A 26,666-nucleotide genomic window follows, 5' to 3' on the forward strand; every position below is an offset into this window, starting at 1 on the left:
AATGCGCCGATTTGGATTTTGCAACGTTTCATACCTTCTTCAAGTCGACGTCGGCGCCCGTGCTACCGCCGTGGAGCGTCGCGCATACGTCGTCTAGTACTAGAAAAAGACCAGGTGGCCTTTTACCCTCGAGAAGTTCCACTACGACGGCGTTATTAAAGTACTCTATGGGTGTCCATCTAATGTTCTCGGAAACATACTCCTCCTAAAAACGAAGAGGGATTCGATTCAAGGTACGCAAGATAAAGTACATCGTGATAATGGCAAGATTTTTTTTTATGAAATAAGAAATAAAAAATTGTTGTCATTCATTCGCAATTATTTAGATAATTAAGAAAGCATATTAATCGATGGGTGACATGATCGACAGATGTAAGAGAGAGAAAGATGTCGATAAATATGAAAAATCTGTGACAGACGCGTCACAGATTACTCGAGTGATTTAAATTGTCGATCTAACTTTCGTGGAAGGTATGCGCAGGTTGCGAGGCACGCAAACAGCGTTACGTCGAAAATACGGGCTTAATTGCGTGCCGCCGGTAACACCGCGTATATATCCCGCACGTACAAGCGATTTATATCTCGTTTTCTCGAGGCGATAGAAGGGAAAGGCGTAGTAATAACGCGATTGCCGGGCGCTTTTAAAATCGCTTTCCATTTCAGCTCATTGCCGAAGGTGTACCCGGAGAACTCGCCGTTGCAGCCAGCGAGAAAACTGGTCTCGTCGCCTTATTTCAACCCTTTCCCCAGTCCTAGACTGGCTTGTTTCGCAACAACTCGCCCGTCCTGCGACATTCGCGTAATTATTACGTGAAATCAAATACGTAAGATGAAATATGTTTCCTCATCAGGTGTCCCGAGGACTTGCATCCATTATAATCTTTCGATCGTCAGCGCGGATTCCTTTTCACGGTCACGCATAATTACACGCGACCAAAGGCTACGATCTCGCACGATCGTCCCGAAATTGGGCTTGCCCGAGAGGTCTTGCTTTTAAGTAGACAATTTTTCAGCTCGTCTTTGCGCTCGCAAAGGCAATTCACGGTCAAGTTTTTTTTACTCGGTCTAGTTGCGATCCGATCGCGACACGCCACCTCGGTAACCAGAAGTGGCACGATTTTTTCGTCGTGGCCTTTAGTCGAGTTAACGACTCTTTTTCATGAGGCTTGACCTCTTTATGATGGATGGACACTGTTTCCATCTTGATTGTTCTTCGGAAGACTGCGCTGGACAATGACATTATGCCCCGAATTTGATTCTTTTCTGTATTCACAGTTTCGGATTCCGTGAAAGATTTAAGATCCTCTCGGCAAACAACCGATTCGCGTACATTTAATATATATTATCAATTCCTTTCTGTCTTTCTCTCCCTGATAATATTTTATAATACTCCATTTCCGTGTTTGGCAAATAATAGTCCGTCGATGGATGGAGCGTCAATCAAACGACTCTCGAGTGATTGGCGAATGAATGGTTCGTAACATGGTGGATAATTAATGTATACTAAATTTGGCGCTTTATTCACGATTTCTTAGCGTCCTTTCGGAGCAGGTGCTTTCACTTTGCGCGGCCATTATTATTTCACCTCTCCGCCGCTCTCGAACTGTCCCTTGGCAAAAAACTGTTCGATCAATCTCGTCGGAATAAGACGCGAATTTAATTATTACACGCGATATTAATACACGCTAATTAAAATAATATCGCGGTAAGGAAATATATCTATTAAACTATTTTTTTACAAAAGAAAAAGATGCAGACGCGTCGCTAATATTTAATTAGCCGCGATAAACAAATTAATCATGTTGATTACGCGCAATTACTTTGTCGTGACGTTTCGTTGATTGTTAGAAACGCGCACAAGTATCAATTACGCATTCGCGCCACAAGATACAATGATCTGTCATTTCACGCGTTGCAGTCACTCGTGGCGTAGTTTTCCTTTCGCGGACAATTAAATTCAATTCATTTGCGTCAAAAAAGTGCGACAGGAGGAAAAACTCGAGGAGAGAACAAAGAGGAGCGCGCAACAAGTTCTCAAGATCGGGAGCTTGTTCAATCCGCGGACAATTGTATCCTCTTATTAGATTTGTTTGTCGCGAGCAATTGTCTTGTCGCCTTAACTTTCCACTGACACATTTCACCTCCGACCCCGCTTGCTCCGCTTGCACGGCATACTCCGTAAGGTTTAAGGACGCCCGACGGATACGCGTTCTGATTTCCGTATCGTTCCTCGCGGAACGCGTCCAATGGATGCATTGTCGTGCCGGTCCCCGCACCCGATGCAACCCGGATGCTTTGCCTATGTAAACACTCGCGCACCCGCGCCCATCGGGGTTTCCGGCAATTTTCTCAAAATTAGATTCCGTTAGAGCCCGCATAGGCGGGCGGGACGGTAATTAAAAGTAGCGCCTCGTTTAACGAACGCGCACGTGTGGACAACGCAAGGATGTGTGACCCGTTACGTAATGTATTCTTTGTCTTATTTCTCGTCATTTCGCGATTAGTACAAGATTATTGTCGCTTACGAGAGATAATATCATTTTTTTTGCTTAGAAAGAGAAAAGTTTAATAGAGACGGTCAAAGGTGTTGGACTTGTATACAGAAAGAATGATTGTTACGTGCACAAATTTGATTAAAGAACGAGTTATTAAAGCTTTCTATATCATCTTAATCACAATCTTAATATAAAAATGAAGAAAAAAAGTAGTTCACGTGTTTGATATGCTCTACTTTATCGAAACAGAATTCAATTAATTTCACGCACACATACACATGTATATATGAATGCGTATGTGTTTATATTTATATGCCAAATCTTTTCGTTTTTTTATACATTAAGTGTCAATGGGTATACATCTCTAGATATTTTTCCAATTTTTACGCTTTTACAAAGACAAATGTCTAATATACGTATACCACGTGTTCATTTTGAATTAACGTTAATGAGTTAAAAAAAAAAGGTCGCAACGTGCTAAACTAATTAGATCAGGAGTCGCAAATATCGCTCATGGGAATCGCGCTTCATTGTTGCCCGGAATTACTGGGGTTTGTCGAGAGGAGAAGGGCGTATAAAAACGTAGATAATGGAGAAGATAGATGTGTGTATTCTGGGTTAACGGCGGTGAAAATAAGAGAGAGAGACAGAGAAAAAAGGAGGGTAGCCTCATCTCGATTTCACGAGAGATCGCCGGATTCGTGAGACAGTTAGATGCCAAATGTCAACTCGCGGTCAAACTATTTTGTTCCTTAACGGAATTCCTCTTGCGTTAAGCAAGAGACGGGAATTTCTTACTATGATTTATATCTTTCGATATACATAAAGATTAGGCTATCAAAAAATACGTAGACCCATATTTGGTATCGCTTAATTATGTGACAAGACAAAAATGTTGAAAAAGGAGAATTTTCCTTAAAATTATATATATATATTTTTTTAAATTTAAAGTACAATTATTTTAACAGACAATAAAACAATTTTAATTTTATGTATTATATGTTAACATTATAAGCGAAAGAAATTTGAAATTATATAAAGACGGTATTGAGAGAAATATCAATCAACAAAATGTGATAATAATTGCGTATTATCCTAGTTTTCACTGTCTTACCGGAATCTGAAGTTAACTGTATCCTTATCGCGACGTGCATCGGAAACGCAAAAGATGTCATCTTGATATATCCGTAAGAAGTTCAAGGGTCACTACCGTTGCGACAATGTTAACTTTATTAGAAGATTTGCAGTTATATTGCATCATTTATCGCGTGTGAGATAAAGCTAATCTAGAAGCACATTTACTACGGCGACGATTGCCTCGTGAAATCAAAGTTCTATTTGCAAATATATATATTTTCGCGCGATACATACATTTCTTACTCTTCAAAGCTATTTGAATTCTTTTATCAATAAATATTTCAAAATTTCAAAAAAACGCTTGCGTTAAAGTTAGATTGATTCTCTCGCGGTAAAAAGAAATGGACCTTTTAATTAAAGATGACGCTTGATTTAATTGCAAGATGTACTTGATTTTCGCGAGTCACGTGCGTCGCGAAAAAAATTAAAAACCACCGACGAGGCACACAGAATGCGGCCAATCAGAAAATCTTAAAGTGCGAAGAGTGGTGGAAGCCGCACGTGGGAAGAGTGAGAGAAAGAGAAAGAGAGAGACAACGATATCGCTTCACTTAGCTATTTCATTACCTTCACTCGATCCTTGGCCGCAGTGCAACACGGAGCCGCGACCACGTTTCGTCGTCGAGCCTCATTGTGGATGATACCAATCGGCGCGATCCTCGCGCACACGCGAACGAATGGATCGCGCGTTGCATAATAAGAAGATCGAGTGATTTCGAATCTACTTTTGCTCGAAGGCTGAAGAAGAGTAACGATCGCGAACGATAAACGAGAAACCGACCCGTGCATCGCGAGAGGTGTTGGATCCAAAATCATATGTTGGTTGCCTTTCAGGTACGTTCCCCTTGCTTAACACGCGCTTTAAAATACAATGTTTACTTCTTGCATTTGTAATATAATCATTTAATATAATATAATCATTATCGTTATTAATCAAGTTGGCGTTATCGTTTTTCAACAAATCGCACGCCTAATTTAAAGTTTAAAAGTGCGACGTATTAATAATTTTTCGGAATTTAAACGAGACATGTTTGTATCAAGCGGATGGTCTCTCGATTAATTCCATTAAAGAGTAATTTCGGGCTTTGATGGAAATTTGTTTGCAAAGTCGCGCATTCGATATGTCACGCATTTTATGTCACGAATTTTGCGGCAACGGTTTCACGCAGTGATCAATTCAACAACGTGACGAAGATTATATAAAGAAGATTTGTCGCGTACAATGACGTTCCGACATTCAAATTTTATCGTCGCGATTATCCCCGCATCACACTTATAAAAGCGACTTCAATTTGTATCGTGATAGGTGATTTATAAAAACAGCTTCAAAGACTTGTTAAGATGTAAAGAATTGACCGAAAAGTAGGTACGCGATTCAATCATCGAATATAAAGGATAAAACACGATTGCAAAATGTAGAATTTATTAATTAAAATTGTTTTATTAAAGTATGAGAGAATATTACGGAATATTCGTCATGGAAATTTAAAATAAAGAAAGAGAAGAATGATGCATAACAAATGAGTCGAATAATTATACATTATAAGAGGTTTAGACGTTTGGACAATATTCATTTATACATAGATACTTTGCAATCGTCAATTTGCGTTAGATTAAACCGCTCGACATCCGCCAATAATCTTCTAATGGAAGTTAATTGCTTTGCGTTGCGAAACGCCATTGTAATCGCAACGCAAACGAAGAGCGGCCGTAAAGTTGTAATCAAAATGAGCTCGTTAAACGTCACTCCCAATGAATATCACCTGCATAAATTTGCGATAAATATTCTACTATATTATAAATATGCTCACTCTCTCTCTCTCTTTCTTCTTTATCTCTTAATAATTTTCAACAAATACGGCTTGGTTAACATGAGAAAATTAATTAAAAGTATAGAATAATTAAACCACATGAATAGCAAGTAAGTTAATAAATTATCCCACAGTATTAATTAACGACAAACGTTTCTGCCTTAGGGAAAAATGTTGCACTTTGTCTTTACTTTCGATGAAGAAAAATAAAGCGCGAGATGACTTTTCGATTGGCGCGCGAATAAAAAGTTCGTAGTTACATAAAGGATCAATTAAACGTACCGTTCATTCGTTTCGTGTCCGCTGCAGGATAATCATGATCGATCTATCGAAGCGGTCCGACGACCACGTTTTCAACGTGGAGATCATTTCCTTCCTCCGCGGCAAACGGAACGAGGAAAGGCGCGGCGCACCGAATGCAATTTTTTTTCTTGTTCCCAGCAAGCATATAACGCTTTTATTTTAACGCTTTTATTTTCCCGCGCAGCAAAACTGACATGTAATAATAGTTGCAATTATCTCCTTCGCTTCGCGTACGCGATTCTTCTTCCTCGCCACAGAATCCTACAACGCGCGTCGAAAGAGCGGAAGAAACAACGACGACATTGTTTCTTTTCAGCTCCAAGGACAGTCGAATGATTAATCTAAATGAGAACGCACAACTTGGTTAGATACGTAAAAGTCGTCCCTCTATCTCTCTCTCTGTTTCTCGAAGCCGCTAAAGGACGCGAGCAACATCCTGGGGCCCAGCCTCCGGGCCTTGACCACAAGACTCTCACTTTCCATTCAGGTGTGAATTTAATTGCTGCATCTCTGCTTTCCTCGTGGCACCTTGCACGACGAGCGATGGTTCGATGGTCGGCGAACGATAACGCGCGATCGAGAGATCCTCGTCGAGTATTTACGTAAGAATGTAAGCAAGTGCCCGTAAGTGTGGCGTGGGAGTCGACCAGTTCGCATGCAACCGGCAACGTTTCCTCGACTTTCTAAGTTCCGATATAACGCGATAGCTCGCGTTGACCATTGCCGAGTTGTCTTGGTTATCACGTGCGCGATTCTACGATCGAAAGCGTCCCTCGAAGCGGTAGTCAGTCTCGAATATTTCGAATGTCGATCATTACTTGAGAATCCTGTCTTCGAACGACTCGTCAAAATATTTACTCCGACAAGAGCCGTTTAAAAACTCTCGTCGATCTAGGGGAAAGCGAACAATGACAACGCGAAAGGAAAGAGAAAAAACTTTCTTTCGTCTCTCGTTGCGATAATGCGCGCGTACGCGATTACGAATACTAATTAATATAGTGAAATCGGCACGCGTCCTCTTCCGTCTCGATTCCTTCGTTTAACGAGCGTAAACTCCTTCGATTTATCGTAGACATAATACGCGATATTGCGATTACGGACATAATAAATTTTCCATCGTGTGAGCAGAACAATACGCCGGTTAATTAAAAATTTGTCGGTGTAATATCCGATACATGAGTCGCGAGTCGCTGTTTCCGGTGTGAAATCTAATGATTACCTTCATAATAAGTATCTGCAAGTATTGTATATACACTGAGAAAAATCGTTTGATTGTACCAACAAGACGTGGATCTGGTAGAAGGTATTTTGATTAAACCAAGCAGAATTTCTAGTTATCGCGATAAGACTCGACTTTTTATAACTAGAACGTTTAATAAATTTTATATAAGGATTTAGTTTAATATTTTTTAGTTTGATCTATAAGACTTCCTGTTATATAACTAAACGAGGACACAGTGATGCCATTCCTTTTTGCAAATTTAGTATTATTACCAAGAAAATTTGATTAAATTTAGCAGGAGGAAATTAATATTTTAAAGGATTTTAAATTTTTAATTAATATTTTAATATTTTAAAGAACATTAAATTTAACAGGAAGAAATTAATCATATCCATCTGATAATTCCTGAAGGAATTCTGATTCGTTCAATTTCCAACAGACATACTGGTTGAATTTCCTAGATTTCTAATTAATGCAACCAAATTTTTTTTCTCTCAGTAGGCATATATAATATCGACGATAAATTCACGAACGTTGCGAATGACGGAGAGAGAAAATATCATTTTTTCTTTCTTCATCTTGCGTTATACTTTTCGAGAATGCAAATATTCTTCGTCAGACATCTCTATGGAATCGATCAGACTTATCGATACGGGATAAGTTTACGCGCGCATATATAACTCGTATCGACGATTATTTATGAATCTCTGTCCGGAATGAATTCGTTCCGAGCTCGCGTGTCGTACGAATACGAGTACACGCCGTCGCGCTCGGAGGCTGCGACAATAAATTCTCCACGTCCTACTTCGCTACCGTTTCGTCTTCATTCGCTCGCGAGATCCACCTACGGATCGCGCGACGCGATCCGTTTGCGCGATGCTTTTCATGCCATGAGGAATCAATTGTAAATATGCTGTAAATCGTCTCGCGTCCATGTTTTACCCTTTGCGCTACATTATTCCGAATAGAGAGATTTAACGTGGCATTTAAATTTGATCTCGCGGATACGCCGGGAACGAATGGTCTTTTATGGTGTGTTTTGCGGCGAGCATTCATTAATCAGAACTGAAAGCGCGACAATGAATAGAGAGATAACTTTATGAATTTCTTTCTTGTCCTAGTTCAACGGACAAAGTCTCTCGCTCGTTTATACAATATATCTATACATATAGAGCGGCATATAAATTCATATCATTCCATCTTGCGCAATACGTTACGATCGACATAAGATTCGCAATTGTCTCTTCAAGTCAAATCGGCAGAATTTTTACAATAAAAGTTTATACCGTTAATTGAGGTTGTTAGAGGTTTTGCTCTTTAACAATTGCTCAAAGAGATTTTATTCGTGACATCCGATATTGAGAAAAAAATCAACAAACTTTATTTGCCGCTAAAAGGAAGGAGATTTTTTTTCAAGGAAATTCCAAAGATATTCTCTATGATTCCCGACGATTAAGGGAAACTACCGATTAACGCAAACCGCGCGATTTTGATTATTCTCCGACCGCAAGAAATCAGTCGAGAAACCTGATCGAGTCTGTAACTTTCTCGAAAATTAAGCATATTTACTCGCACAGTCATTTTGTCGTCGTCGCGAGATGTAGGAAATGAAGCAACGATAAATTGCAATTACAAATGTAAATACATTACGCAGGATCGCACGAATTGAACGAGTCATCCTCGATATCTAACTAAAAATTGAACGGCAAATTAAATTACGAGATATTTGAACGATCATCAAGTGTACATGTAAATTCTTGATTATCCAACTAATCGATTTGTAGCGATTTAAATAGCATTCTCGACTCAGATAACTTACGTAAGCGGCGTAAGAGGAGAAAATCGATATGGAAAGAAAACGCAGTACAGAGTGCACTAGCAATGACGTCGGCACGAAAAATGTCGAGCGATTAGGTGAGTGCAACTGGTGAGAACGGTGGAGAGTCGGAGTGCCGCCGTCACCGTTTGACAGATCGACTCCACGTGGAGTCGCACGCTCCGCTTCGCTCAGCATTAGCCGAGCGCGTTCACCGGGGCAACGATTGCACTTGCACTTTTTAAGAGAACCTGTTCACCGACGAGGTGGGTGAACCACACCTATCTGGCGACGTGAATCGGCCGAGTAGATCTCGCGAGGAGAGAGAGAGCGGGGCTCCCCGTTATACTTTTGTCGAACGAGAACGATAATGCGAGATTGCGAACATCGTACAAGAGGATCCCGGCTTGTATATATTATAATGTTATTGCTTATTTCGTTAAACTTCGCGATAATGCATCTCTCTCGATATATTTGATTTTCTGATTATTTTTTTTTGTACTTTGGGATATACCTTTTTTGGAAAAACATTAGTTTGATCAAATTACTTAATATTTATTAGAGATTGTTGAACTTATTAGATTTGCTAGTTAATCGCGTATAAAACATGATTTAAAAAGCGATCTGTTGAAGATCTCTCTAGAAAAAGAGTCATATTCTTGGCTATTAAACTTGATGGCTGAATCAGATTGTTTTTATAACCATTTGTGGTATCGTTCTATTCAACGTGCGTGCAAATTGTTTGATCGATATATACCGCCCAACCATTCGATAATTATTTTCGCTTTTAATTTTTCATAAAAAGCGATTCGGCAAGTTATGGATCATTGATTCTTTTAATAAATTTCTAATGGGAGACGATATAAAATGATAAAAAGAGAGTAGGAGAAAGTAGTCGACAAAATTGAAAAAGTTTCCGACGATGAGAACGGAAAAAGTTTGTAACGATTATTCGGCTAGCAAACGAATACTTTCACGATCGAGAGAAAAAAAAGAAAAGAACATAAGTTTACTCGCTCTTAGGGGAGCATTGTCTTTTTTATTACGATCGCAAACTATCAAAACTACGAAAATCGAATAAATTCGAGGAATTCTGTTTAATCTTATGTGAAGAAAATCACATAAAATGTGTAGGCGATATTATCTATAATTTGATTGCAAATGTGCGATAAATTTTACAGGACGGTGAGTGAGCCATCCTTACTACTTGATGATTCGAGAAATGCGTTTCCTCGACTGCGCCGATAGTAGAGTAGAAAGGAGATTTTGCGTTTAGATAAAGCTATGAAACTGCACGCGAAAACAATCGCACGTGGCCTGCCTCGATGAGTTTCGCAGCACCACCCGTCTGAAACCACCAGGCTCATCGTGAAATCTCACGAAAGCAGCCTTTTCCGCGGCCTACTCACGCACTTGTATTTTTTTCAAGCGTTTTTCGAAAGGTACTCCTAGAAGAAAAAAATTTATTCTTGGAAATTATCAAAAAAACATTCCAGAATGGTAATAATTAACGTAATATAATTACGTAACAAACGTCACACGAGAGAGAGGAGAGACACTTGACGCAAGTTTTTCGCCGCGCTGCTCAACCTCGCTCTTGGCGCAAGGTGAGTGCATTTGAGAAAATATTCTCCCGATCCCGTTCAATCATTGCGCCATCAAAGCGGAGAGCTGGATGCTTATTGGAACGTATCGTCGTGCTAGCGGCGGACAATTATCATTTCGCGGCTAAACTAGTGTAGAATCTATACGCAGAAACGCCAATGTGAGATTTCAACGTTGAATTCATTTCGAGCTCAATGTTACACAAAACAGACGCAAATTCCGATCGTTCCTATATCGCAAGACTATCTCTCGCTCCGAGCTATTTTAGGTTCGCGCAAAATTAGGAGATCGAAAACGTGCGAACTGGGTATCAGGCAAAAGTGTAACGAGTCGCCGCTCGATCCGCCATTTCTTCGCGTTCTTCTTCAAAAGACACGTTTCGCGCTTCATTCTGTTTATCGCGACGTTTTCTCGCGATTCTAGGAACCTAAAGGACCGAGAAAAGGGTAGGACCGGATCATTCTATAGTGCTTGCCTTTGTATGCATTCTCGTAGCTTACGTAAGGAAAACAAGAGAAATTGTATCATTTTGTTCTTGAGTCGGGACCGGGTCGTCCGCGCATGTAAAACTTTCACCACGTTCATTACTAACGGGCCCGTTACGTCGACGCATGTCGGCATCGCCCCGTTATTTTGTCGTGCACGGCTTTTTGGCGGTTAAGAAAACGCTTCGTGAAATCGTCCGAGGTCTACCTATTTCGACTCTCGAAAGAATAACGCGCTCTCTCGCGTAACTGGCATGATTACGGAAATTCGGTCGCTGTCTCGCGCAACGAGACGACTAATCGCACGTTATTAATCCTTTCCGGCCTAGCAATTTCAATCGGAGTCACATGCATTGTGCCTTACGTAAAGAAGTTGACCAAGACAGCTGGAAACGGTCTCTTCAATTTCTCTTTGATGATCTAGCTACGAGCTTTAATTACAAAAGCGACTGGAATGTGTAAAAGTTGTATATAACATACGAATAATTAAGCCCGAATTTTTTATTATAAAATATGGAACATGGAATTTTATAATGGGAGAAAATTTGTTTGCAGAATGTCGTGGAGAATCAATATCTGCGCCACCGTGGTGCTCGTCCTGCTCGAGCTGACCACGTCGGCTATGGTCCTGCCGCGACCGCCCTCGTCGCATCCTAATCGCATTCGTCAGGATCAGGACTTGTCAGCGCGCAAAGCGCTCGAGGGCAAGTCCCTTCATGGAGTCCCCGCCCGAGACATCAACATAGACAGACCCGAAGACTACAGGTATTACTATCGATAATTTACTCTTCAGGCGGCCTTGGTTTTGTAGCGCCTCTCTTTCTTCATCGCGCGCTGACCGGTATCGATATTACACGCCGTCGTTGCGCTCGACAACAGTTCACTTTCGCTTGCTCGGAACCTTAGAACTAGTTTGAAATAATCCGATAAATAGTCGTTGATTGTTATCGATTCACTGCAAACTCGTTCTACTTCGAGTCGATGCAAAATATACATTTGAGAAAGATTGTGATCGTAGAGATTTTATGAAAGGCTTAAGGATATTTTGTACTTATATTCAAAATATTGGGAATTTAATGAAAATTGTACAGAATATCCTTACATATGTTTAGAATCTTCAGTACAAATTTTAAATCGATTCACTAAGGCCCGATTTCACCAACCGCGTTTAACTTTAATCTTAGTTCAATTCACTCTTTGTCTCTTTCTAAAGGAAGAGTTAGAAGGAGATAAAAAGTGAGTTAAACTAAGATTAAAATTAAACGCAGTTGATGGAATCAGGCATAAAGCGTTCACAAGTTATAAGGATTTTAATTTGCATCGAATTAACACGTGTTCTTGTGGGAAACGTATAACCACGTCGATTCAAATGACAAAAACACATGGAAATAATATTCAGAATTTGTTTCAAATTTGCAAAAGTAGATACAGAGGAAATATTTGGTCAAATAATATTATACAAGTACTAACTGATTAAAAAGATATTAAATATAATTTAATGAAGTTAGTCATGTATCTGTCACAAGGCGAAATTCTCTGCCAAAAGTTAATCATTTCGATTAACAAAATTCGGAATATTTCAGTAAAAACGCAATAAATATTAAAAAATACATCTCTGCACTGTAGCTAAGATCAAATTTCAATATTCCACGCAATTTCTCATACTCAAAATACACCAAAAGTGGATATATTCGTCAAATCATATTGATTTTCAGCTACTTTTTGCTGGGATTGTACATACAAAGCATCCTTAAAGAATCTCCCTTGCGTGTATCATTTTAATGTATAAATTATATTTTATTTGAGCTCTCTTTTAATATATTTATTTTTGTCAATATATATTAGATTCAAAATGTTGGTCATACATGTATAACATACATGCATATTAATGGATGACACTAACATTTTGGTGTGTTATTCTGTTAGATTCTAACGGCTTCTCTTTGAGAAATTCCGTCGACTGACTCAGCACGATTAAGAAACGATATTTGCTCCGAGATCTCGTGATTCTAAAGCGCTCGAACAAAAGCGGAAAATCCCGCTCGTTCTTTCTCACCGCCAGAAAGCGGCCCAATTAGCGGCAAATGAAAAGCCGTCTTCGTTCGTCGGCGCACGAGAAACGTGAGAAACTCGACCGAGAGTAATTGCTCCTGTGTAATTTCAACGACGGTAGATCTACGTGATCGCAATACGTATCTTAAGGCATCGATACCTGAAAAGGGGGCGGAAGGAACAGAGTAACCGAAACAATTTTGAAAGCAAAGTATCGAGCGAATAAAGCGACGAAGGCTGGTTCAAGCCGATTATCTCGATCCTTTTCTCGTGCGGCCGCAACGATCGCCTGCGGTTTAATAATCGCGAATATCCGTGAAGAGGAGACATTCATGTACAATGACACTTACAATGTCGTGAAAATCGAGTAACGGCCATGGACCGCGGCTCGAAAAGTAATCTTCCGTTGGCGATGTTTATCTTACCGCTAATATCGGATTAGCTTCGATGGCATATTTTATTAATAATTGTATCCGTTACTCGTACTATATATTTACAGTTAATTTTCTGAACCGCGAAGAGTGCGCTTTCCGACGACTCGTGATACCGGAAAGCCGCGTGATCTTTATGCAAAAATGTGAAAATTCAATATTTTCTCTCTTGCTCTTGTAGATTTGTCGAAATCGAGTTGCGAAACGCGGATGAAATGGACGCCGCGAATCTGCAAGGTCTGGTGCACGCGATGCTGAATCAGCAGCAAACCAGCGAGCAGCCGCAAATACCGAGCGACCCCGGATATCCGAATCCCGAGGTGATCCCGCACTCGATTCTCGGCGTGCGCGACATGGGGCTGAGTCCAAATTATCGACTGGACACCTTCGACGACGACAAGCGAGTCCTGTTGAGGACGTCGCCGAAACTGCAGAGCCTCGACGAGAAGCTGTACTACTTGAAGAGCGGTCGGCCTAGAGTCTACGTAAACGTGCGCGGACACAGCGGCTCCTTCCGCAAGGAAGCTGTCTCGCCGACCTTGACGGTGACCCCGAGCGAGGGTGCGGTGGGATACCTCAGGGTGACGCGACCGTTCGAGAGGCAGACCGACTGGAAGACGCGAGACAAGAAAGCTCGACCGCCCAAAAAATTCGACCGTCGCGTGGATGGTGTCGTTTCGTCCAAGAGCGAGGAGGTAGACAATAAGACAAACGATCAAGCGACATTGTACGAACGCGTGGACGATCCGTCAACCACGGAGAACTCCATGGTCACGTCCAGCGAATTGCCCAAGCAGATACCTGCGCCGCCCAGCAAGGTTCGGTCGCTGATGGCGCAGACCACACCTGTACAAAGGTACGCGTTCAGGAGAACGGATATCTTGCCGGGATACGGCTTCATCGAGGAATAATTGAATAATCGAATAAAAACTGGCATGAAATTGGTTTCTTCGCGAAGAATGCGAATGCGATCACGCATGTTTTTGCGATAGCAAAGAATTTTGCACTCGTGCTTAGGAGCACGAAAGTACAAAAAAATATAACCAAAAAGAATTGCGACAAAACATTTTATTTTATAAAGTACTTATTCACGTATTGCGAGCTTTATAAAGAGCGCTAATAATTATTTTTCCGAATTTGTTCATTTTTTACATAGTAATCAAATTAAAATTAAAATCACATTTTCCCATGGTCACGAAACTTTAAAAACCTCGATGAGAACTAGCTGTGATTGCATGAAAAAATATTATCTCGTCTTGAGAATCTAATATCATTAAAATTCATGTTGAATCATCGGCCTTAAGAGCTTAATTTACGCCGGGAATGTGACAACTTACGGTGATGAATATACATATAAGAATACTATATGTATATAAATATTATTAATATACATAAGAGTACTACACATATATCATTATTTATATACAGATTAATATATGTGTGCTTAAAATATATATAAAATCGCCTAATATAAAATTAAGACAATAGAATAATATATATTAACTTGCCACGATAAGTGAAAAAGTATGCACACGTGCTGATAAAATATTTTTATTTTCTAATATGTTTGGCAATTGAATTTTTATCTTTGACGAAAAGAGATTTGACGAAACGCTAGATATATTATAATGTAAATTGGAAAGAAAATATTAACAGAAGCTTACCTGCTCTGCCTTTAACGTGAGCTCGATGAAGATCTGCTGTAATTTTTCGTTCACGAAATTGATGCAGAACTGCTCGAAGCCGTTTTTCTCAAAGATCTCGAAGCCGTATATGTCCAAAATTCCGATCTCGTATCCGTCCGTGTTTGTCTCCATGGCAGAATTAACTTTCTGCAAAATTGTCAATTACTCGATTAAGAGAGATCTAAATGTCTTTTATAAAATTTTATAATAATTTTAGATAAGGAAAAGTTAGTCGATGAAAGTATATAGATTTATCGTAAAAATTTTAAATACTATAATTAGGATTAAAAATATCATTTTTGTATTTATTGCTGTAGAATAAAACGCAGCAATTAACGTAGGACATATTTTTCCGTGTTAGATGTAGCATTGAGACCAAGTCTTTTGAAAGAATTTTAAATATTCCGTCACACCTTGACTAGATAATCGAAAAGTCTGGCGTAGATATCTTTTGCTAAGGCATCCCTCGTATAAAGCGCCTGTTCTACATTCAGTGTCACGTCCACACTCTCAGATTGACTTCCCCATTTTGACTCGAATTCTCGAGAAATTAGCTTATGCGATAGCTGGTCTGCCGAAATTCCAAAGAGATAAGCTGGAAACTCGAGAACTGAAAATATATTTTTACATATAGTTAGGAGAAATTTATGGCAGAAATGTAAATAATATTATAACACACACAATTAGATATATACATATTACATTATTAAAATTAATTTATCTCTTAAATCAATTAATAGGATAACTTATAGGTAGATTAATCATGCGATTTTATATTTATAAATAGATAAAGTTAGATATAATAATATAACAGATAAATAATATATATAATTAATCACTTTTGTTTCTTGATAGAAAGAATGTGTCTTACATTGCTTATCGGCTATTTGCGAATAATTGCCGCTTTCAGCAAACTGTACATTTCCCACATGAAGTACCCCAGCTACCAATCTGAATATATCCATCACTTCTGTGTCTTTTATACCCATAACGCTTAATGCTGTAAACGATATATGATTATTAAATAACAAATGAGATCTGTTAATTAAAAGAAAAAGAAGAAATTGTATTAAAATAATCGTAAAACATTAAATTATTACTCATTCAATTACGCAGAATTTAATCAATAAATTATAAGAGATAGGATTTATAATCATCTTACACACCTTTAAGGGTTTCCTGAAAATCCCGTGCGTCGTTTGTGCCGTCCACTTTATAATTGCCACCATAACTCAAATATTGATAATAATCGAGATCCGTTAATCCAAATTCCGCTGTAAAATTTAAACGTTTAATTATTATCTTTTCAAAGTAATTTTATTTTTTTACGTCAGTTATATTATATTCGTCAATTATATACACACTTTTCATCTCCTGATTGGCGCCTGTTGCCAGCTGATAAAATATATGGAAATTTCGCTCGCCGGGATTGTGACAGGTTACTCTCGATTTTTCCAAAAGAAAATTCGAAATCTTACCACCGTTTGGCTGACCGCCTGAACCAAACTGCATCTCCACGTATTTTCCCTGAAAATACGTATCGAGTTTTTTCTTTGCGCTCTTGTTCACGAAATAGCGAAATCAGTGAAAATTAGAATGGATCCGCATACGTACAAATCTACTACTGTTATTGTTTCTCACGGTCTTTGCGTTGCCAAAGGCTTCCAAAAGCGGGTTTGATTCCAGAATCACGTCCTTTACCCTCTGCACTTTTTTGCCGCCACCGCTCACCCTTGCTACATAGGACATTATGTATTTTGCGGCAACTGTTTTCCCAGCGCCAGATTCACCGCTGCGAAATAAATATTTGAAGTATGAATAATAAATACGTATTCTTCGATACAAGGATATATATTAACGAAAAATGAAGCTAACATATTTTTTATACAGAAAATTAGTAGATAATTTTATTGCAAATATCGCAGTTACCTTATAATGACGCATTGACTTTCGTTGTCAATTAGCATGTTTCTATACATGTCGTCTGCCAATCCATAGATGTGCGGTGGATTTTCGTACGGTGCCTAAATAATAGTGACAATAATTTCATAATTCTGTTTTTTTAGAAAAGATTAAAGTGATATAAAATTGTTCTTGATACGAAAAGAATAATACGTACCGCGCCTTGATATACCTCGATCTCTTTCTCTCCGAAATACGGCATCTGCTTGAAAGGATTGACCGATACCAATACGGGTCCGATACATGTCTGATACAGCAGTTAAGAAACGTTTCGCAAAAATTTATGCGTGTTGATTTAATCAAATTAATGTGATACACGTTCCAGAATTTGTACAAATTTTTTGCACGAGAGATAATAAATTCTCCGATAGTTTGCAAATCAAATGGGTACAACAACACATCACACGAAAAAGGATACGAATATGTAATCGTCCATATATCTTTTTTTGAGATTCTCGATGATGGCATCCTCGTTGATCTTCGGCAGGAGGACCATGTCGTCCACGCCGGAAATTTTGACATTTTGACTCTGCCAGTGGTACACCTGAAAGTAAATTTAAATTAATTGAATGTGTGTAAAAAGAATTTTACGCTGTTGCAGAATCAATGAAAATTGTATTAATTACGAATGAGATGACGTACGAAGAATTGGCGGACGTCATCCACAAATCCAATTACTGATTTTCTGTATCGTGAATATCGCAAGCGTGCTCATTCGTTCCGACATTTCACGGATCGCCCGATTTATCGATCGTTTCCGTTCTTCTTTTAGCAGAGGTTCAATATGCCCTCTTTCAACGCCCTTTCACCACAATGTAGCTTATAATAGGCGTTATACTTAACGCATTATTTATATATAGCGATTTTTATAAACACGCTTGACATATTAAATACTTGATGTCATAGTACTCTGCCAGAAACGCGTTCAAAAATTTTATATCTTTTAAAAGTCAAATTTTTATTAAAATATTTTTATTTATTTATTTTAGATTATCGTAATAAAAAAATATTTTTATTTATTTATTTTGGATTATCGCAATAAAAAAGTCAATATTAGGATTATTGCATACATCAACGTAAAGTTTCACACACATTGAGATTTTATATCAAAGAATCTTCTCTCTCTCTCTCATTTCTTTACGCATTCTATTTTATTTAGCAATTTTGTCTCCCCTCTCCTTTCCTCTCTCTTTCTCTCTCTTTCTTTCTTTCTTTCTCTCTCTTTCTCTCTCTCTTGTGATTACATAAGCGATTTGCATATGCGATGAATAAAAGAAACAGTGCCTCGAGTGAGAACTGGTTGTGTAGAAATAGCTTAAGAATGGAAATTTTGACGTGTGAAAGAGAGAGAAACGAGCATTCCCGGTTGCACATGCGTCGGGAAATGTGAGAGAAATCGAAGTCAGCGTATACGGAGACTTCCGGCCGCGTGATTCTCTTTCGACGACATCCATATAAAGGAGAATCGAATATAGCGCAACGTAAGATAGTGCTTCCGTGACCTTCCCTTTCTCGAGGGAGCATCAATCTTAATTGCATTTTAAACGAGGCGATTCGTATAATCCATCGTAGAAAGTCGGTCAAAGTCAATTAATGGATTATACGGATTAATACAAGCGTATATTGATTACGGTCTTGTAGACCGTAAATTATATTAAAGCTGTATGTGTATATATATATATGTATATTTTATAATAGATAGCAGAGATGGATCAGCTAACATTTTGAGAAAATGTATGTAGGCATATAATCCGTGTAATTCCCTTCCCTCTCGTTCTCTCTAGGGATGGTATCGCTATCGATCGTGCCATATGTCACCGCATCGTTGACATTTCGGTCCAAGAGATCGATTTATACCGGCAGAACAATTTGTGTAGATGCAACACGCGAATGGATTCACAAACAGACTATAACAAACGACAGCTGAAAAAGCCAGAGAAAATGACGAGAGAGAGATGTCGATTGGCAAAAAGCGGGAACAGCGTTCGCAGAAACCGATAATGTCCAGATGAACGTGATGAATAGACATGCTTCCCGCTTCTCTCATCGTCGCAGTTTCAATGATGGGCAAATTTTGTCAACACAATTTAAACGACCGGTCATCAGCGAAGAGGGCTACTGCGAGGTCGGCTAATTATGACTGATGGGGCTACTGACCGCGCCATCGATCGCATAACGTTCCCTCTTGTTGTACGACGCGTGCCATACTACTAGAGAGCAGAGAGGCATGATTTCACGGCTTCCGGCGCAGCCGGCGCAATGAAACTGTCTGTTCGTTCACCGCAGTTCCGCTGCCGAGGCAGCGGTCGACGAGATATCGTTGTTGTCGTCCCGAATGCCCGTATATTTCATTCGAGAACACTTGTCGCAATGTATCATTTTAGTCCTCCACAAAAGAGAAAAATTTAAGAGATAACATCTATAACATTTTGTATTTAAATATCATTAGGATCTGAATTATTGTAAATTTTTATTCTATATGATTCTTTTATTTTACAGAATTTTTTAATTCAACCCCTTTCCCGATGATGAACTGCCATAGATAAGAAAAAGTCGCGCTTGGATCCGAAAGATTCAAGAAAAAGTCTTGTCGCAGTGCATCATTTTACTTCTCTACAAAAGAAAAAAATTTAATTCATCTATAACATTTCGTGTTTAAATAATATCATTAGGATCTGAATTATTGTAAATTTTTATTTTATATAATTCTTTTATTTTTTAATTCAAGCTTCCGACGATAAACTATCATAAGTAAGAAAAAGCCACACTTGGATCTAAAAGATTTAAGAAGAAATCTTGTCGCAGTGCATCATTTTAATTCTCTACGAAAGAAATAATTTAATCCAGCTATGACATTTTGTATTTAAATATCACTAGGATCTGAATTATTGTATAATTTTATTCTACATAATTCTTTTATCTTATAAAATTTTTTAATTCAAGCTTTGATGATAAACTATCATAGATAAAACAAACCCGAGCTTGGATCTGAAAGAATGTATAAAGCAATATGTGTAAAGTATGTATAATATTATTGTACCGCGCGCGATATCGTACATTTTTTTTGATTGAAATGTTGTGTTATTTCTAATCGATTCGAAACCTCATCACTCTGATTCAAAGTACATTCATTTACGCAGGAAGTTGTCAACCAAATGATAAGACAATCTCTTGTTATCGATAAGCAAAATTGGATAATCGATATGATATCAGGGTGTATCCTGAAATATTCATATGTATACATCTGAAAAATGATAATAACACAGTGCTTTTTTAAAGCTTAATTTTGGCATTTAAAATTTCAAAGTTCATCAGAAATGTGACAAAGATCTTTAAATAATCCATATCGACGTATGAGAGAAAATGCTTCTTCTAACAACGACTCAAGAGCTGAGGAGCGTTAGATCTATTCATTAAAAATAATCTCTGAGAAATAAATCTCGTGACTCACAGCAGGTGGAAACGTCCGTTGATAGAAAATGATACACCCTAGAATTTTCTCAGAAGGATTATCTCATGGCATTGCGGAAAACGTGCGGAGTTACGTTAGAATATACCAACTTGCAGTTTCTCGGACAATAAGACGCTATTTCGTGCACAGGAAGGGCTCGATTCGCGTCTCTCTCCCGGCCTTGTTACCACTCATCCTTCGAAGCGATTAACAATGGCACGATTATAAGCACGCGAGGCAAGGTCGCGCGCGTATGTTATCGTCTCGTTAGATTATATGTTTGCCCGTGTCTCTGATAAGGACGTGTTGGCGTTGCTTAACTCGCTCCGATAACGATCTTTCTCTTTTGCAAACGCCGCTAATTAAAACGCCGATAATTATTCTCGAAAGAGATGGAGCTGTGACATTATGTCATTCCGCATCCTCCTCCAAATGATTCGAATTAAAATAGTCGATCTAATTATATTATCGCGCGATGCGATAACATTTATAGAAAAAGAAGATAAGATTTGCACTCTAATGTTACGAATAAAAGTGAACAAATATCGCTCAATTCGTTCCTCGTGATGATTCTTTCAAAAAAAATTACATTCTTTTTCCCATCGTTTTAAAATAAATACGCTTATCGATCCATCGGGCATCGATGGCACGTCACCAAAGTCTAACAGGATGTTCCATTAGATCGGTCGGTGTACGCAATGTGCATAACCGTAAAATTCTCGGCGCGTAATAACGGCCTTAAAGGTTTTCTTAGAAGGTACGAGAGAGAAAGGGGGTTCACGCCGATACGCATACCTTATTGAGGAGGGCTTTAAGATACGTCATTATACACGCATCAGTGACGATTGGTCGCTCTAATTTCTCGCATAGTCGCGATGGTCTATTCAGATAGTTCCAATTGAAGAGAATTTCGTCTCATGGATAAAACTGTCGGGTAATATTATATTAATCACGGAAATCATGAAGACGAATGGCATTTATAGTAGTTGGACGTTGAATGCATCCGGATTCTTGACTAGGTCGGATTCCTGACTACTGTAACAAACGGCAATCTGGGAGAGAATATATTTCATCAGGAATATATTCATTTCCCGAATATATTTGTGCGAAATATAAGCATTCGAAAATATATTTGAAAATGCTTTTGTAAAAAAATAAAAATCCTTTGGCCTTGGAACGTAATTGAATAATTGTAGGCGGCCTATTCAGCCTGATGCACTTGCCTAGCTTATGCGACGTATGCTGAGCACGCAGTCGTTTCTTTGACCGTTGAAGCCGAATAGAGAGATCGCCTACGAGATTCTTCCGATGAGATGTCTACCTTACTTAAACAAAGTGAGGAACATCGCGTAGAGGAAAAGAAAAAGACGCAAACTAGTTCAATGAACCTGTTAAAGTCCATCGTGACTCATTGTGAGGGACGCGCGTGAGACAATGCTATAATCTTGTTTTGTAAATTGATTAAGAAGCGATCGAAACGCGCGCATTGCAACGGAAATCGCTGCTTAGCAATTCTCTGACAAATAAGTGTCAATTATTTTGTATCTTTCGTTAAAGACTTTGTTATCGAAAAGTTCAGATCCAATGTGGATGGGACGAACAAATCGATTTTAAATATTCTCCATTACTTCTTATATTAATTTTGAAGATATTATTAAGACAATTTTAATATTTTGACAATTTCTGTGACTCACATCAGTGATTTAAAAAATCCAAAGCTCTGATGATTAATAGATTTCTCGGAAATGATCGCCCAACCGATGTGTATCAAACACGTCATTGACGTTCCATTTATCCTCTCGCGAACAATTTATAGGCCATAGTCCTTGTGTGAGACATAATGACGATGACGTCGATATAAAATAAGATAATTATCGGTTTTCGATTAATTCCAAGTCGTCTGCGCAATATCCTCCCCGAGTTGACGAAACGTAACATCGAGAAGGTTGCATTTTTTTTTTAACAAAAACAATCGATCATCCTTGCTTTAGGAATGTGTTTTTCTGCATCACGTGCCAAAGCATTACGTTTTTGCCATTGAGCTACGAGAAAATAATGTTTTCAAAGAATGTTTTCAAAGAAAAAGGAGCGACAGCCCATTTGATCATTCATTCTTTACAAGATCAATCTTTTTACGCAATTATATGTTTTAAATTTTATATATGGATTATATTATTTAATAATAATTATTTAATAAATATTTTATACATATAATTATATTCTTTTGTTTTCATATACTTTTCATGGCAAAAATTAACTAGCTAACAAGGGATATAAACAAGGGTGAGATTTTTCTATATAATTATTAATCTAATTTATATATAATCGTCAAAGGTAAGATCTCTGGCAAGGAAATATTTCTGACGTCACTCGACCACAAGAGAAACTTCATTACTCACGATCCAGGAGTCAAAGCGTGTGAGACAATCCGAGCTAAGTATTTAAAGTTTATTCCGAGGTCAGATTGAATATGACAGAAAACATATATTTATATTTAAGATTCGCTAGAATTTCAAAAAAAGCTCACATCGTGGAAAAATAAATGCAATAAAATATTGCGTAGAGATCTATTACGTTACTTATTTTAATGTAATTTAAAAATTTGACTTTTTTATTATCATTAGATAATTATATTTCTTTCATTTAACTGTACTGTTCTATAGTATATATTATTACGAATAAATAACAAATAAATAATATGTACTATAAAATGACGATTTTTATAATATTATGTAATTCTGTATTATTTATTTATATATATAACTAAGAGAATACTTTGCAGCCGGGTATTTTCGATCAAGAAAAAGACTTCTTAAAAAATCAACGCAATTTCGCTATTTAATTTTCAATTACCATGTCGTCGCGAAAATTGAAGGTCCTCCAAACGTTGCGCCAAGTGAATTGCTTAACTGTGCTTCAGCCGCCTCGAATCATGTCGTCGACACACGTAACGCACGTGGCACACACTGAGGACGATGATCACTGTATCCTCCAGCTCTGCACCGAGCACGATGACACGGACATGCGCCCGATGTCGACGGCTTCGTAGTCCGTCGCGGACTGAATGTTCGCCTTCGGTGAGTCACAGAGAGTGCCGGTAAAGTATCAGCTAGAAGCAGACTCGTCACTCTTCGCCTTTATAAGAATTAACTGCCGAACGTGAAGATCACATCGGTATCGAGTTGAGTCCGCCGTTGATCTGGCCATCTGGATCCTTCACGCTATCCTCCCCCTTTCTTATCGCGTATATAAATAATTTTCAAATTATTTTACTCTTTATTATATACATCTATAGAGAAGTCTCATATTTTAATATGCCAATATAGTGTATTTGATATATTTTTCTTGATTTTCCGTAAGAATTTATTTCTGTTAATCAAATATAAATTTTTATAATAAAATACTAGAACAAGTCTTAATTGAATCGACAGCAAAGTATGCTTTCTCACTCTGACAAAATAATAAACAAAATAGATTAGATTAAAATCTACATGTAATATTAAAAATATTAGATTTAATTAGAATTATCAAAATTTTTACACTCAAAAAATTGAAAAACAGCAATTGTATTCTATTCATTGTATTAGAATAAGATATCTCTCATAAATAATGCATTTCCGGAAATTATATCAGAGAAAAAAAAGGATGCTTATTTTTCAGCAAGGAATATATAATATCGATTTGTAATCTATATATATATAAAATACCTAGATAAAATTTATGTAGGTATCTTTATAGATAAATCTCTATAGAGAATTGAATATTTTTTCATCATACATATTTCGGGATTTATCTCGCATGTGTGTAAAAAAGAGGGATGTAAAATTGTACTTATATTTAAGGCCAATTGATCGATGTCGCGCGAAAGACAACTTGTCTAAAAGGGAAATCGGCATACATTTTGATGTGAAAGTTAATTCGATACTTTTTTTCATGTTTGTATACATATCGTGGTAAGACAACCGCTACAACGATTGTGTCTCGGCATTAGTTGTTAGAGAAACATCGATAGCGAGTAGCACTCTCCTTTCACGGGCAGGCGTAGTCACCGTGTCGCGTTTTCTTGCGCACTTATGCCAGGTTGCGTTAATTCAAGGCCGCGGTTAATTCACTTTCCATGGATGAACTCGTCCCAGTTTTACGAGATACGATCTCCTAATTTCCATGATGTAATTAAGCGATTATGCAGCTACTTATCAGAAATGAATATTTCAGAGATCGAGCTAATGCTTCACGTGAGAATCGATTTATTAATTTGACGTTCGGTTGTCAAGGGAAAATCAATATTATCTAGATATACATTTGGCACTAATGATGAAGGAAAAATCGGAGCAGGCAGATTGACTTTTAGAATTCGTGATGGTGTGGTGAATCATTATTATATCCGCGCCATGTATTCATGCTCGTGTGTACTATAAATATATCTATATCGACTAAATGATATCTTCGCTTTTAAATTACAGTGACTAATAATAAGTAAGGCGTTGTTGTGATTTTTCGTTATCATCACCGATTAGATTATTTCACCATCAACTCTAGTATCTTTATCAATATTGTTACTCATATTTTAGTAAATATTTAAGTAATCTTTAGCGATAGACTACATATGTAAATTAATTTTTTTGAGGCAACATGTACTTTGTATATGATTTCTATTTTATCTTTATTCGAAAGAAATATCAAATGTTTGAATATACGCAAGAATCGGTCGAATTTTTACAAACGTCATAAATTAAAGAGAAAGACAAAGAAAGAGAGAAAAAGAGAGTTTTATAAAGCTCTAAACGACACTTTATTACATGTCTCGTTTCGCTCCTTTGCAATGAAATGTCTCGTTTATTCATGCATGCGATACAAAATTTCAAGGACTAACAGACCAGAAGAAAAAACGCATCCCCTCATACGACTTGAATTGTTCGCTACAATTTGCAAGCGTACAAAAAGTGTACATACGAATGGAGATTGTAGAAAGATTATCATCGTTATTTCATTTTTTGATTAGCGCAGAGCTCCATTTCCGTCGTCGCGTCGGCCGTTTTTTAATTAACATTGCATTTACATCCACCATCTCGCAATTTGTACACAACAGTAGTATATATTTAGCCCTCTGTTTTAATTATTCGCGCACGCGCGTATAAAGGTTCGGTTAAAATTCACTTATGTGTAGCAGCTACAGCGAATATATAAATTATATATTCTTACGTGTTAATTAGTTATCAAATAAATATCTAACAAACTAATCCCGAGAACCTTAAAAAGTTAAACTATTGAAGGTAACGCGGTAGGCTAAATGTACATGACTTGTATGAAAGTCTGCGCATCATTGGTAGCGCAAAATTAAGTAACAACGTGACATATAAGTTCGTGTTCAGTTATCAAGTACGATCAATCAGTGATTATGTATATCGGAAAAGTATCGAGAATTTTATCGATTCGATAAAGGAAAAAGTTTGCATTTTTCGTTTACAATCATGCGAAAAGCTAGAGACATTCGTCAAAACCAAACGCGCGACGCGCGTTTCTCGCCAGCAGTATCACGCTTTAATTTTAAATAAAGAATTATACCGCTGTTTGCGATCTCGTTACAACACATCGCGTTACGCTGCAATTGATTTACAATAAGGATGAATCGCGACCTACGATATTAATGTCAACTGAGAGAGCGAGAAGGACAAAGAGAGAGAAAGAGACAGAGAAAGAGAGGGAGATAATAGAAAAATCTTATCCGTACGAATATCGTAAAAGGAGGGAGATATTTTACTATAAATCTCATATCTGCGCAACTATATGTCCTTAAAATATACATATCTATAATATAGGATTACACATATTTTTTCAAAAGAATTTGGAATTTCTCCTTTTTTATACGAAAATTTCAAATCAAGGGGCTATCTCTACGATCTATCAACTATTTCGATTTAGTTGAAATCTTCGCCGAGCGTTTTTCGAAATTAAATACAAATTTTAAGTCGCTGATATTACTTATATAACGTTTGATACCAAATTCGCCACCAATAATAATAATTACAAATTGTAATCTAAATTATACGAGAAACATATTTTTTTAAAGATGTATATATATCTTTTTGGAACACGTCCCGCATATATCGTCCTATTGTTGCGCAAATACCACGCGATCCGCCAACATCTCACGCTTTTAACATTGCGGAGAATTTTTTTCGATCTTATATACAGTTGTGAGAATAACGCG

At 37.7% G+C, this 26,666-nt stretch overlaps 2 protein-coding genes across 4 annotated transcripts in view; one reads left to right on the top strand and one right to left on the bottom strand.

Moving 5' to 3' along the window:
• LOC105251226 (unconventional myosin-Ie) overlaps positions 1 to 23,587 on the bottom strand; it is a 28,882-nt gene extending 5,295 nt beyond the window's left edge. Inside the window, exons 1-11 of the mRNA XM_011257846.3 lie at positions 23,309 to 23,587; positions 17,423 to 17,548; positions 17,162 to 17,251; positions 16,972 to 17,066; positions 16,657 to 16,834; positions 16,407 to 16,569; positions 16,209 to 16,316; positions 15,914 to 16,042; positions 15,456 to 15,652; positions 15,022 to 15,189; positions 35 to 205 (exon numbers count right to left, since the gene is read on the bottom strand). Of these exons, the coding sequence (XP_011256148.1) occupies positions 35 to 205; positions 15,022 to 15,189; positions 15,456 to 15,652; positions 15,914 to 16,042; positions 16,209 to 16,316; positions 16,407 to 16,569; positions 16,657 to 16,834; positions 16,972 to 17,066; positions 17,162 to 17,251; positions 17,423 to 17,548; positions 23,309 to 23,311 (1,428 nt within the window). The 5' untranslated portion in view covers positions 23,312 to 23,587. The remainder of the gene's footprint in view (positions 1 to 34; positions 206 to 15,021; positions 15,190 to 15,455; positions 15,653 to 15,913; positions 16,043 to 16,208; positions 16,317 to 16,406; positions 16,570 to 16,656; positions 16,835 to 16,971; positions 17,067 to 17,161; positions 17,252 to 17,422; positions 17,549 to 23,308) is intronic.
• On the top strand, positions 145 to 14,751 carry LOC105251224. 3 transcript variants are annotated; one of them, XM_025406868.1, is made up of 4 exons: positions 4,187 to 4,466; positions 9,966 to 10,391; positions 11,430 to 11,639; positions 13,539 to 14,751. In XM_025406868.1, the coding sequence occupies exons 3-4, from the start codon at positions 11,431 to 11,433 to the stop codon at positions 14,266 to 14,268; spliced, it is 939 nt and encodes a 312-aa protein (XP_025262653.1). In that variant the 5' UTR covers positions 4,187 to 4,466; positions 9,966 to 10,391; position 11,430; the 3' UTR covers positions 14,269 to 14,751. The 3 variants fall into 3 exon arrangements, with proteins under 3 accessions (XP_011256146.1, XP_025262653.1, XP_011256147.1); XM_011257844.3 differs by lacking the exons at positions 4,187 to 4,466; positions 9,966 to 10,391 and adding an exon at positions 145 to 233; XM_011257845.3 differs by lacking the exon at positions 9,966 to 10,391 and having other exon boundaries at positions 13,539 to 14,750.
• Positions 23,588 to 26,666: the final 3,079 nt, after the last annotated feature.

The sequence above is a fragment of the Camponotus floridanus genome, unplaced genomic scaffold (genome assembly GCF_003227725.1).
Source record: "Camponotus floridanus strain SB8 unplaced genomic scaffold, Cflo_v7.5 scaffold16, whole genome shotgun sequence".
Lineage (NCBI taxonomy): Eukaryota > Metazoa > Arthropoda > Insecta > Hymenoptera > Formicidae > Camponotus > Camponotus floridanus.